At 49.7% G+C, this 13580-nt stretch overlaps 1 protein-coding gene across 15 annotated transcripts; it reads right to left on the minus strand.

Annotated features, from left to right (window-relative positions):
• Positions 1–1641: 1641 nt before the first annotated feature.
• On the minus strand, positions 1642–12579 carry BRD2 (bromodomain containing 2). 15 transcript variants are annotated; one of them, XM_069746331.1, is made up of 14 exons: positions 12194–12488; positions 11326–12094; positions 9035–9335; positions 8541–8643; positions 7896–8033; positions 7360–7516; positions 6644–6852; positions 6199–6564; positions 5925–6053; positions 5635–5841; positions 4258–4490; positions 3408–3712; positions 2982–3131; positions 1642–2858 (listed from the first exon to the last, which is right to left on the minus strand). In XM_069746331.1, exons 5-14 carry the CDS (start codon positions 8004–8006, stop codon positions 2725–2727), a joined length of 2001 nt encoding a protein of 666 aa, XP_069602432.1. In that variant the 5' UTR covers positions 8007–8033; positions 8541–8643; positions 9035–9335; positions 11326–12094; positions 12194–12488; the 3' UTR covers positions 1642–2724. The 15 variants fall into 15 exon arrangements, with proteins under 15 accessions (XP_069602432.1, XP_069602434.1, XP_069602435.1 ...); XM_069746333.1 differs by having other exon boundaries at positions 7360–7504; positions 12194–12486; XM_069746334.1 differs by having other exon boundaries at positions 7360–7504; positions 11653–12094; positions 12194–12484.
• Positions 12580–13580: the final 1001 nt, after the last annotated feature.

Here is a 13580-nt window from a genome sequence, read left to right on the forward strand (position 1 = left end):
AGAAGGGTGTTCCGCTCTGACGATTTTATCCGTACAAGGTTGGCATAACTTTTTCTCCCAATCTGGTGGCATTTTCGCATTACAGGTAGCACATCTACGCTTGGTAATGTTTTTAGGGCCTGGCTTGACTCCCTGCAATGAGAGAGGAAGCCGTGTAAGAAAAGGTATATTATGTACCTTTAAATGGGACACCCTCTGCCGTACTTACTAGGGCCTGAGGAGCGCTGGGCTCTGCAGCTGCAGGGCAAGACGAGTCCATGCTTACAGCAGGCTTACCTGAGACGTCTTCGCAGCTTATATAGAAAATAAGTCTGCAACCAGCGTGTGCAATTAGCCGCCCCTCCCCCTCCGCAGTCCCAGGCAGGCGTGCGAGGATGCAGCGTGCCTCGCACGCCGTTCGGTAATCCATTGCTCTGGACTTGTGTCGCTCCTATGCAGGAGCGCCGACCCGGAAGTGGAGCGCCACTGACTTCCGGGTCGCCGAACAGCGCGCGCTGGAGGGGGAGACGCCGGAGAGCTCAGGGAGGCCTCCGGGTGGGCTCACCGGCCAGCTTTGTCCCCGCGAGAGGACGCAGGAGGACCGGGAACGCGGTCCCAGAATCCGGAGGAGACGGGAGACACAAAGCAGGAGGAAGCCGCGGGGGACCCGACCATAAGTGCCCGGCGAAAGATCTGATTCAGGTACTCTGCTAGAGCCGCCGCAGCAGCGCACCAGGAACCTCTCCATGCCCCATGGGGGACAGGAAAGACACTGGTTAATGGGAGGTGGGAGGGGTTTTTAACCTCTTGTGCTTCCTGTCCCCCATTAGGGAATGGAGACAACCTCCTGGTGGCTGTCGTGGAAGGCTACTAGAGAAATAGCAAATGCACAGGTGCGATACCTAATGAAACAGCCAGCCTTCAATAAGGGTTTGGCCGTGTGGTACACCAATGCACTAAGATAAAATACTCTGTATGTGGCGTGTTCACACAAGGAATACAAAGCGTCTGGCTGCAGCCTATTAATGACGCCATATGGCGGGCTGCCCAGTGCTAAAATGCATCCTGTGTGAACAGAGGCCACAGTGTACAGAACAATTCGGGCCCAGCTGCACCCTGCAAAAAATATACGTCCAAAAAAACATATAAATATATGTAAGGTCTTAGTTGATATTAGGGCCATAATATGGAAGCTGGCAACCCACGCCAAGGGTCCTTACGTATTGCCAGTCCTACTCTAACATGAAAAACACCAAAAAAGGACACATTCAAGAAAAAACACCAAAAACAGGCAAAGATGCTTACCTGTCTAAACAGGCCTCAATACAAATGCACAAGCAGGGTGCAGCGGACCCAAACAAAATAGCAAATGTGTCCTTTTTTGGTGTTTTATGCCAAGTCTATGGTGCAGATTACAAATATGACTTCGGTTTTGCCAGTTTGACTGGTTTCTGAGATATTTAGAGTAGAATTCTGGATTCAAAGAGTTGCTACAGATCGGAAAAATTATATGGGATAATTCATCATCCAAGACACTTGTTAAAGAGTCAAAAAGACAAAAAGCTACGGCATTTGTTATCACACACAAGTCACATTAGGGGAATGCATTATTCTCATGGATGAATTAACGAGAGAATGATACAATCGAATGACGACGCTGCATTTGGAAGTATATTTTTTTGCTTTATTTCCATGTTTCCAAACTAAAAGGGCTTGAACAGATACAAGAGAGACAAATAGTAAAGACGTCATACAGAGCGACAAACAAAACAGTCAAAAAAAAGGAAGAAAATAAAAACATTTGCTTCCAGGTAAAAAATAAAGTCACCCTTTACATTGAGAAACATGCCGCTTGTGCAACTTGTAATATATATATATTTAGATATATACAGAGCTTATAAAATCTTACATCTACATCGGCCCCTGTATCAACAGGAGCCCTCTGTAATTATTTTACATTATAAAACAAAAGAAAATTCTTTCCTTCTCTTAAAATAAATACAAAAGGGGGAAAAAAAAAAAACAAGAAAACACAAACAAGAAAGGCTATACAAGACTTCTGTAGGGCTCTGGGAACAAGTCGCCCGTGTCCAGAGGCAGAACTTGCAGTCACCTAATACGCTGCATGCATTGGAGGGCCGAGGGGACATTAGTAGAAAATCTTATCCAGGTGCCTTAGACATTGTGAAGGCCGGTGTTCAGGACCCTTGAGCAGCCCCCTTTGCTGAAACTCCTCAGACACACATTAATACTCCCGCCATTGAGAAAATACTCCTGAGCCACCTCGCTCTTATGCACCAAAACTGAATACTTGAACAATCCGCTTTATGCTGGGGTAAAAAACAAAGCTAGGAGGCGCTCATAAAATTGTCCCCTCGCACAGGTCAGTCCTTCCTCCAGGCGTCTGTGCGTTCACCGAGAACTTGTAAACAGAATAAAATAAGGACACTCAGCAATCCTACCCCGCGCCCACCCTCAATAATGCTCTATGCCCACACAGGAGTCAGATACCAAGGGTGATGCCTCATGCTCCAGGATTCTCCCCAGCTGTGTTATGTGCACCACATGACGTGGGAAAGAAAGGCAGGGAAGCCAACATCCAAAGGCCGCAGTTTATCACCCAAAAAGGGGGTTACGTCTGGTTCACGAGGACTCTGTTCCTGCAGATCCTTCAGGGAACCATGTACAAATCATAAACCCAACCCTCCTGCCGCTCCGGGGGAAGGTGAAGTCACATCCCAGCCCTCACCCAGAGTCAGAGTCACTGGTATCGGAGGAGCTGGACGTGGAGCTGCTGCTACTGTCTGAGTCCGAGCTGGAGCTGGAAGCACTGAGGCGGGAGACAGACACCGGCTGCGCAGATTCCACCTTTTCATGGACTGTAAGAAGAAAAAAAAAAATATGTTAGTGTGACAAGAAAACTATGAGAACTGTACTCACAAGGCAGGAATAAGCTGCACACAAAAAACCACATCCCACGATCGGAGGCAGTGGGCACGCACCTTTCTTGGGTGGCTTTTTGGTGGAGTTTAGCTGCCCGCTGACATCCTGTAGTCTTTTCTCTAGTTCCCTCTTCTTCTCCAGAGCGATCTCTTCTTTTGTTTTCCCCATCGGCTTTTTCAGTGCTGCAGAGAGCCCAGAATTAGGGGGAGCTGAGGAGAGCACAAACAAGGACAATCATTATAAACAGAGAACGGACGCAGCCCTAAAAATACAAGCGAGATGGCACCAAGGCAAGATCACAAGATTATTGGTGCCCCCATTGCCCGGCCACCTCAGAATACTAGAGGGCTTCCTAACCCTCACACAGCAAGCCAAATACTGCACCATATGTATAGGAAGGGTAAGGTGTAATCAGGGACTCACTACACCCATCCCATCACATCACAGCCCCCCACACTCCCGTAACAGGTGGAGCGGACACTCACCGTACGGCTTTCTTGGCTTCTTTCTCAGACATGACATCACATATCTCTCGAGCTCTCGGAGCGTCGAAGGCTTTAAAGTCTCAAAATCTATTTCAATTTCCTCCGGGTTGGAGTCTCGGAGCGAAGGCTCCCGGGACTGGATGATGTACACTACACGACCCAGCTTCTCTCCAGGTAGCTTATTGATATCCAAGCTGAGCTGCCGCTTCTCATCGTAGGTCATGGGCTTGCTTTCGTCCTCTTCCTCAGAGTCGTACATGACTGGGGGAGGGGGAGGTAGTGATTTCGATGACTTCTTAGAACTCCTGAAGAATTAAAAAAAAAAAAAAAAAATAAGATATAAGGAAGTAAATATACTGAGAAGTATGCGAGCACCATCAGAGGCAAGAAGACTCAATAACTTGCATTATGACTCATTAACACTTACTTAGGCTAGTTTCACACTAGCGTTTACCTAATCTGCGCCAAGGCTGCGGACTTCCTCCGTGAAGCCCCGCCCTCCGCTGCTAGTTCCGCCTACATCTGCATGCGGCCAGCGTACCTATATTTAACATTAGGTACGCAGGTCGTGCGGCTGTATGCAGATGGTGCCGCATGCGTCATTTTGACGATGCGAAAAAAAAGGGCTGCGTCCTACGCTGGTCGCCGCATCGTCAAAACGACGCATGCGGCACCATCCGCACGACCTGTGTACCTAATGTTAAATATAGGTACGCAGGCCGCATGCGGGCCACATGCAGATGTAGGCGGAGCTAGCAGCAGAGGTGCGGGGCTTCACAGAGGAAGTCCGCAGCCCGCCGCAGATCAGGTAATCGCTAGTGTGAAACTAGCCTTAGAGTCATCAACTTACTTAGACAATATAGGGGCTGCACCGCTGAAGCTCGTGGTCCCACCAGACGCAGATTTCTTGGACTTTTTATTCTGTGATGTTCGTGCCTTGCCACATCTCCATTCATCATCATCTTTCACTTTCTTCTTTTCAGATTTCTTCTTTTTCTTTTTTTCCTTCTTTTCTCTCTTTTTCTTTGGCTTAGAAATCGGGCCCTGTGAGAGCGCAGCCAGCTGCTCATGGACGGCACGGAGCTGAAAACGAGAGTCAAAGTTGTTACAGCAGTTGTTGACATGGACAAACCCATACACATTAGCGTCAACCAAAACCGCCAATATCGACAGTCTAATAAAGTGGGGAAATGAGGTTCCAGTATATCGGATTTCGGGAAGTCAAAGACATAGAATTCTCGCAGCGGCTCAGAAAACAGGAGGGTCTTTGGCAGCAGCTATGTAACGTGTATCAGTGGCTATAGATAAGACATCAATAATAAATATGAATTAAACTTTTGGCACTCCCAGCTATTTGAAGGAAGCCCTTCGTTATTTACCAGGCACATAACTCTTAAAGGGAATGTCATCCCCAAAATCGAGGGCGAGGTAAGCCCATCAGCATCAGGGGCTTATCTACAGCATTCTGGAATGCGGTGGATAAGCCCCCGATGTATCCTGAAACATAAGAAAAAGAGGTTATATTATACTCACCCAGGGGCGATCCCGCTGCTGGTACGGCGACTCCAATCTTCATCAGATGACGTCCTCTTTACTTCACGCTGCGGCTCCGGCGTACTTTGTCTGCCCTGTTGAGGGCAGAGCAAAGTACTGCAGTGTGCCGGGCCTCTCTGACCTTTCCCAGCGCCTGCGCACTGCAGTACTAATGCTCTGCCTTTAATTAGGCAGACAAAGTACGCCGAAGCGTGAAGACCAGAAGAGGACGTCATCATAAGAAGATGGGAGGCCCCGGACCGCGACGCCCATCAGATCGGACGGCCCGCACAGGTGAGTATAATCTAACCTTTTTTTCTCATCTTTTAGGATACAGGGGGGGGGCTTATCTACAGCATTACATAATGCTGGAGATAAGCCCCTGATGCTGGTGGGCTTAGCTCACCGTTGATTTTGGGGATGACAGATTCCCTTTAAATGTTGCAGTAATACCAAATATTACAGAGTACCACAACATTGTCGTTAAAAGGAATGCAACCGAGGTGCAATACCAGACACAACCACTATAGAAACAATGGCGCTGTCCTGGTAAAGCAATGAGGTGTCACTAACTGGAGTCAGTGAGAACTGAGGCCACCACCGATTATTGGCATACAGCAATTATAGGCTTTCGATTTTTAAGAACCAGTTGACCCCTTTTTATTACACCCATGTGGGCATACTCCGGGCGTACCTGCTCCTGCAGTTCTGCCAGCCGGTTCGCCCTCTCTTCCTCGGAGTCATCCGAGCTCTCGCTTTCATCGGAGCTGTCGCTGCTGCTCTCGCTTGAAGAATCGGACGAAGACTTGGAGTCGGAGGGGGGCAGCTGTGTGGACGTGGTGGGGGGAGTAACAACGATCGGCTCATCCGGCATCTTAGCATAACGGAATTCAAACACATCCTGGAGGGGACATGAAGTGGATGAGCTGCGTACACCTCAGAAGACCCCACTAATGAGTTACATGCCCATTCTGCCATTCACACCTGTAACTTCCTGGCCATGGCCACCACATCATGGTCCGGGGGATTGTACTTGTAGCAGTTTGAGAACATGAGTCTGACATCCGCAGCAAACTCCTGAGCATCGTGAAATTCTCGGTTTTCCATTTTTTTCTGTTAAAAAAAAAAAAAAAACACACATCAGAAAAGCCCATTATAACCAAAATACGTGCAGCACCAAGTATTGATAACATCAGAGTCATAGGATCGCCTGGCACGAGTATTTCCTCTAAGTGGCCATGCCGGCCCCTGAACCCACCTTGATCGTGCTGAGATCCATGGGATATTTAATGATTTCGTGATAATCGTGCAGTCCTAGAGAGGAGGCATCCACGGGCTTGTAGAAGGGCCAGGCGTAGGCGGCGTGCTTCTTGGAGAGCAGCTCTTTCAGGATGCCGTTGCAATATTTCAACTGCTCAGATAATTTGCCTTTCTTAGACGTTTGGTGCTGCTGAGAGTCCGGCAGGTCCTTCCGGGGCGGCTTGATGGGCCGGCCACTCTCCCTTCGAGCAGGGATCTTAGCGGGTTTGTTATCGGATGGAGTTAGAGGGGAGGAATCTCCACTGGTGGCAATGATGGCGGTGGTGGTGGGAGTTGTAGTGTCGGCTTTTCTCTTCACTCCTTTCTTCTAGGGAAAGGAAACATTAGATACGGCACAGACACGCTAACCAGAGATTTGGGCCACTTTCTATCTGCCGCTTTACCTTAGAAGTTTGTTGTGTTGACGCAGGAACGACTGGCAGCAGCGTCTGAGCAGAGGACATGGTCTTCAGCAGAGGACTAGACAGGACTGCGGGATGTGGCAAGTTGATGATTGTGGTGGGCACTTCAGGAGAACTTGGGTACAATATAGACTGAGACACGGAGGAGACTGCTGGCACTTGTTGTGCACTCATGATTCCACCTGTAACAACTGATAAAATGTCAGTTTTACATCACACATGCTTCATTGCTTGAATCAAGAAATATACGACATACGATAAAGGGTTAAAGTACTGCCTATGCACATATTCCCCAAGCACAGAATGGGCAACACTTCACATAATGATAGAACATACTAATTATAATTGTAGAAAAGGTCTAGTACCCCATGCCATAGACAAATTACCTGGGTGTGCGCCGCTCAGAGAATACTATGCCAAGTGACGCGCTGAACCTCCTGACCCCACTCTCGTATCTTATCTCACATATATTATCCTGTGTATATATGTAATATGCTCTAGCCGACTTCTTGTGTCTATGTGGTTGGTTTCAGGCACCTTGTTTAATTTTATCTGCACTTACATGTATTTTCAGAGCGGTTTATAATAAAGATATTAGTTTCATAAATTGTTTGTCAACACTTCTTAACCTGGATATAGTGCAGAGACTACAGGATTAGTTTGCTCTATGATATACGATAAAGGTGGCAATTATTTACCTGGTAGCTTGGTGCTGGGCGGCTTCACGTGCTTGCTCTTAGTAGCGGTATTGGGGATCTCCTGCTCCTCTTGAGGCATCTGAGCCACTTTCTGCAGGAACATCTTCTCTAGGCTTTGGGCCATCAGTACAATATCGTCTGTTGGCTGCAAGATCCACTATAGATTAAAATCAGTAAGAAACTAACAAAACTATAAAAGTCACAAGAACTATCATACAATACAAAGGCCATATAAGGTGACAGCCCCATGTCATGTGCCTAAAAGGCCATATGGACATCATATACGGTATTTGGCTATGGTGAGGTCCATCTGTGCTCCTTCACCCACCAGAACAGATCCACTATATTAGATGTGTCCTTGCGTTACAGAGATAACCAATCTAGTGACTTGCTGCCGCGTAATACCACATTTGCCATCCTAAGAAATTACTAACTGGCCATGGGCAACAATGGTCATGCTTCTGGCAAACATCTGGAGCACTCAGCCGACACACCAGGGCTTATTTCTGGTAACAGCCCGTCCAGGCCGCACATACCTTGTTGTAGATGTAGCAGTTGGTGAACATGGTGTTGAAGTCCTGCATACACTCCAGGGCGCTCCAGTAGTAGTTGTTCTCCAGCCGCCTCTTGATGGTGCCCATGTCCATCGGCTGCTTGATGATTTTGTGATAGTCCTATAAACACCAGTCAATAACAGACAAATGAAGGCGAGCGCTGACATCAAATCCAACACAACAAGGTATAAAGTAAAACCCTAAACTGTTTATTTAAAAATATTACAACATTGGCAATAAGCAGCAATAAAAGAAAAGCGAAGTCCTAAACAGAGGCCCCTCCGAGGATGACGGCCGCTGCATACAACGCGCCTGGTGACAGCTCTGGGATATTTTGAGGACTGCACTCGCAGGACTGTCACATACCAGTAACACGCAGTCTGTGTGACCTTCAGTAACGCTGCCATACAATCACTGACACTCAACGCTCTGAAATCTCTCCAAATGGAGTAAACCAGGTGGCGGTATTCATCATGACGATGGCAGCACAAGCGCCAATGCTCATCTCACAGACGTATCGATAAGGGTCCGGGGAGAAGACACAAACTTGCCAAACACTGGAGAGTGACAAGCTGGTGATGTGGTGCAGGGAGAATAGGACTAAAAGCTAAATAATAGGACACCTACCAGATTAATGTACCGTCATACTTCTAATCCAAGACATCTCAGTATGTGTGGCTTTTAATACTGTCACAGTTGGGGTCCTGTACAAATTCATGGATGGGCAGATCTGCAAAATGTATCAATTGGAAATTTGCATTTCACAAAGTAAAAAAAATTCAACCAAATCACAAAATATCGGGTTGTGGCTACATTATATGAAGCTCTGAGCAGCGCAAGTCAAGACATCCGTACCATTGTAGGGATGAACAGGAAGAGGCTGGAGTGCGGGGTGGGAGAAGATGGGTGTTATTGTTCCTGACAGACGCTCACCCTTAAATGTAAGGGTCTCTGAGCACACCAGAGCTGTCACCGGGTCGTGTCCACAATACCTCTCATAACAGTTTTCTAGGACGCAATAATACAATGCCAGCATGCCATTATAAGACAGAAACTGACCTGAGTGCACCCTCCCAAACTCTGCCACCCCCTGTGCCAGACAACCAAGAAAAACAACGTACCGGTAATCCGAGCTTCACCGCGTCCACAGGCTGGCGGAAAGGCCACGAAAACTGGTGCTTCCACAGAGACTTCATGACGGCCTTGTGCAGGTACAGCAGCTGGTTGGTGGAGCGGCCGGGCTTCTTGGCATTGCTGACTTCTGGGGGTGGTGGATTTACTTGAGGGATGTGACTAAAGACTCCGGACGTCATGTTGGGGCCCTCAAAGTCCTCATACAGAAGGGACGGCTTGCGGATACGCTTTCCTGGTGTTCCCTCCGCTGACTGACCCATTATAGCATGATTTATATCGAGGGGAGGCCTGTGGATGGCAGAAAGGCTTCAGTGAGCGATCAGTGTTATGGAGGCCGACCTACTGTCATGTAGGAGAAAGCCAAAGTGAAAGGAAAAGCATGATACTTCACACTGGGTCAATATGGTGAGTAGCGTAGCGAGAGTGATACAGACACTGTCCTGAAAGAGGCGACAAGGTGTGGAGATAAGGTATGGAGACCTGGTGCGATTCTCCTGACAATAATACCCGGGTGATGAGGATTCTCTCATGATATTTGAAGCCTGAAATGGGGGTCTCGCGCTTTTGGTTAAGATACGAGACCCATGGCATGTTAAGCTCAAGGTCAAATTTGCCAGTTTAAAAAAAAATAAAAAAATGCTTATTTGCTCAAGTAAGGACACCCTAGTGATATCACGCAGGCAGGTGAGTACAACAACCTATATACTTGTGCAGCTCCATCACCAGGGTCTTATACACAGGGGTAACTGGGGGGCTGCACCATACTACACTGTAAACAGAGGCCGGAGTACGAACATCAATAAGGACGGATGATGCGAGAGAAAATATCTGGAATCTGCTAACTACAAAAATGTTGAAAAAGAAAAAATAACCTGTGACTTCATAGGCAAGTCGCCCCTATACACAGCAGGTACAGGCAGGACCCCCTCCCCGGCAGCACTTCCTGGGTGCACGGTGGTGACATCACACCGTGTGATCCGCTGACCTCACCACATACAAGTCATCACACAACACAGCAGACATTGTGCCCGGAAACCCGGGGTGTAACCAACCAGGAACCGCCCCAACACAAACCACGCCGGGTGTAAACATTGGGGGGGTCACTTCAGGTGTGGACCTGACAGTCACCATCACATGACCCCGGACACACGCCGGGTGTAAACATTAGGGGGTCACTTCAGGTGGGGACCTGACAGTCACCATCACATGACCCCAGACACACGCCAGGTGTAAACATTAGAGGGTCACTTCAGGTGGGGACCTGACAGTCACCATCACATGACCCCAGACACACGCCAGGTGTAAACATTAGAGGGTCACTTCAGGTGGGGACCTGACAGTCACCATCACATGACCCCGGACACACGCCGGGTGTAAACATTAGGGGGTCACTTCAGGTGGGGACCTGACAGTCACCATCACATGACCCCAGACACACGCCAGGTGTAAACATTAGAGGGTCACTTCAGGTGGGGACCTGACAGTCACCATCACATGACCCCGGACACACGCCAGGTGTAAACATTAGGGGGTCACCCCAGGTGTGGACATGACAGCCACCATCACATGACCCCAGACACACGCCAGGTGTAAACATTAGAGGGTCACTTCAGGTGGGGACATGACAGTCACCATCACATGACCCCAGACACAAGCCGGGTGTAAACATTAGAGGGTCACTTCAGGTGGGGACATGACAGTCAACATCAAATGACCCCAAACACAGGTATAAGTAGACGTATATAGAAAAGGCACAAATATAAAGAGGCACAGCCAGGGCCCGACCCCAGGAAGACTCAGGAGGCGCAGAAACCATGGAGACCACCAGCAACAATGTATCCACAGCGCGATCACCGCTGCGCCGGTCAGACCCGAGCACCACCGCTGCCGGCATCACTCCCCGGGACCGGCCAGCAGCCACTAGGAGCCCCCGTTGCCGGGATACGGAGCGTCCCCTCCCGTGGGACACACTAGTCTGGGCAGCCGGAAGAAAATGGCGGCGCCACAGCAGAGAACGGGTGAGAAACCGTCCCCGGCCGGCAATACACAGCGGCCTCACTGCAGCGATGCCGGCCGGGAGGACTATGTGAAGACCGCGGAGATCGGAGGTGGCGGACACGGCCGATGGCTCCGGATTGCATCGGTGCCGACAGGGGACGCCATCTCCAGGCCTGGGGAGGGGGGACTGCGGGATCCCGCGGAAATCAAGGAAAATACGGCTTTAATGTAACAATATCGGTTCTCTCTGGTACAACACAGCCCCATCCGGCACTTGTACCTTTTAAACGCTGGATTGAGGGCTGCCTCCATGCGGATGGATAGGGATTGTGCAGCCGCCCGCTCTCCGGCTGAGGGCGTAGCGATCGCTTTGGCTCAAACCACTTCAGGTTTTCCCCACATCCAGCTCCGACTCTCCGCTTCAGCGAAATGGCGCCTCGAAAGCTGAGGCCGGTCTTATATAAATATAGCGGCAGGTCTCGATTGGTTGAAATAAGGACAGCCCCTTAGATACTTCCATAGTTTCCATTGGCCGACCTGCCCATCCATTACCATGTTACACGCCCACGCTGGTGGAACCATCTTCCTATTGGTTAGCAGGACTCACGTAGTTTGACTGCCCCTAGTGGTTGTCTTGAGCACGACTACTGCAGCAGCAAAAGAGGACGCGCCCTTCTCATCGTAGGACTCCAGGACAAGTGACTCAGCGCCGCTTCCACGTCACCCAAGAAAACCTCCTCTGTGATTGGCTGGATCCAGGCAGAACTCAGCGGCTCGGCTTCACCCCATTGGCTGTTACTAGGCAGCAGAGCTCAGACGGGGCGGGGCTCCCATATCACGCGACGTGGCCGTTGTTTTCTCCTTCTGGCAGCTTGAAGGAGACGACGCCATCTTGTTGCGCAGTTGTAATGTTCTTCACCAGACAAAGGAGAAGCCGCCATTTTGTCGCACAATTCGCCCTCCGTATATGAACTATAAAGCCGTTTCCATCGTGTCACAAATCATATTTCGCAGTTTCCTGACGAGAAGTTCGTACAGTGACTCTAAATCTGTGAAAGAACCAGTCAAACACACACAGGCTTACAAAAAGACAATAAAAAGGCGAAAAACAAACATTTCACCACAGAAAACAATAGAAATATTCTTACCCGGACTAGAAATGGGTCCATTTACGTCGAGTCTCCCTCAGTCGCCACAGAACGAAACTCGGCGGCTTTTCAGCCCAACCAAAGATTTTAGGCAAAAATAACCCAGATGTCCGGATACATCGCCCTCCGCGCGTTACAATGAGCCGGTCTCCGCCACTTTCGTCCCCCGGAATGTCGTTCCCTGTCCCCGCAGGCACACGCCGCCCCCGCCTGCTTAGATCCGCCGCCATTTTGTTGTCAGGAGCTGAGGCAGCTACGCTGTGCCTGTCCGTCCTCCTCCTCTCGCTCTCCTCTCCCCCTGCAGCAGCCGCCGCTCTCCCGCAGCTCCTGGGACGCCCCGGCCCCCGGATGCTGCATCCCTTCCGCCACCTACTGGCGGCTGCTGCATTATTTCCTCCCCCTTCTCTCTCCACACCTCCCTCCTCGTCTGTTATGTGCATAGTCATTGCTCTAAGATGGCGGACGCTCGTTGTTCTAGTCAGCTTCCCAGACGAAAGGCGAAATAAAAACAAACACGTCGTATAGAGGGGGATTACACAGCCTGAGCCCACCTCACCCGTGTCCCTCACACGCCGTGATAACAGCTGCGGGTAAAAGTGTGGCGACTAGAGCAGAAAATGTGATGAAAAATTCGGCCAATGTCGCGTGGGGTCTGCCTGACCCACCCACCCCTCCTGCAGCTGAGTGATGGACACGTGGAGAGACCCCCGTCACACACGTGGTCCACAGAGACCCTTCAGTGACTTACATATGGAGAGACCCCTCTGTGACATGGTGTGTGGAGACCAGTGACATATACATATACAATGTGAAGAGAACCCTCAGTGACTGATACACATGGAGGGACCCCTCTGTGACTCACGTGGTGTGTGAAGACCCTCAGTGACTGATATACATGTGGAGGGACCCCTCAGTGACACACGTGGTGTGTGGAGACCCTTCAGTGACTGTTATACATGTAGAGGGACCCCTCAGTGACTGATATACATGTGGAGGGACCCCTCAGTGATACACATGGTGTGTGGAGACCCTCAGTGACTGATATACATGTGGAGGGACCCCTCAGTGACTGATATACATGTGGAGGGACCCCTCAGTGATACACATGGTGTGTGGAGACCTTTCAGTGACTGATATACATGTGGAGGAACCCCTCAGTGATACACATGGTGTGTGGAGACCCTTCAGTGACTGATATACATGTGGAGGGACCCCTCAGTGATACACATGGTGTGTGGAGACCCTTCAGTGACTGATATACATGTGGAGGGACCCCTCAGTGACTGATATACATGTGGAGGGACCCCTCAGTGATACACATGGTGTGTGGAGACCCTCCAGTGACTGATATACATGTGGAGGGACCCCTCAGTGATACACATGGTGT

This window comes from Ranitomeya imitator, chromosome 2, assembly GCF_032444005.1.
Source record: "Ranitomeya imitator isolate aRanImi1 chromosome 2, aRanImi1.pri, whole genome shotgun sequence".
Lineage (NCBI taxonomy): Eukaryota > Metazoa > Chordata > Amphibia > Anura > Dendrobatidae > Ranitomeya > Ranitomeya imitator.

What these genes read in the sequence shown, in the direction of transcription:
- BRD2 (XM_069746320.1), bottom strand. Translation starts at nt 11,357, where the DNA reads ATGGAGGCAGCCCTCAATCCAGCGTTTAAAAG. An exon ending in CTCAATCCAGCGTTTAAAAG is followed by an intron (nt 9,336 to 11,325) that starts GTACAAGTGCCG and finishes TGCCATCCACAG; the next exon opens with GCCTCCCCTCGATATAAATC. An exon ending in GCCCAGCACCAAGCTACCAG is followed by an intron (nt 6,853 to 7,359) that starts GTAAATAATTGC and finishes ACATTTTATCAG; the next exon opens with TTGTTACAGGTGGAATCATG.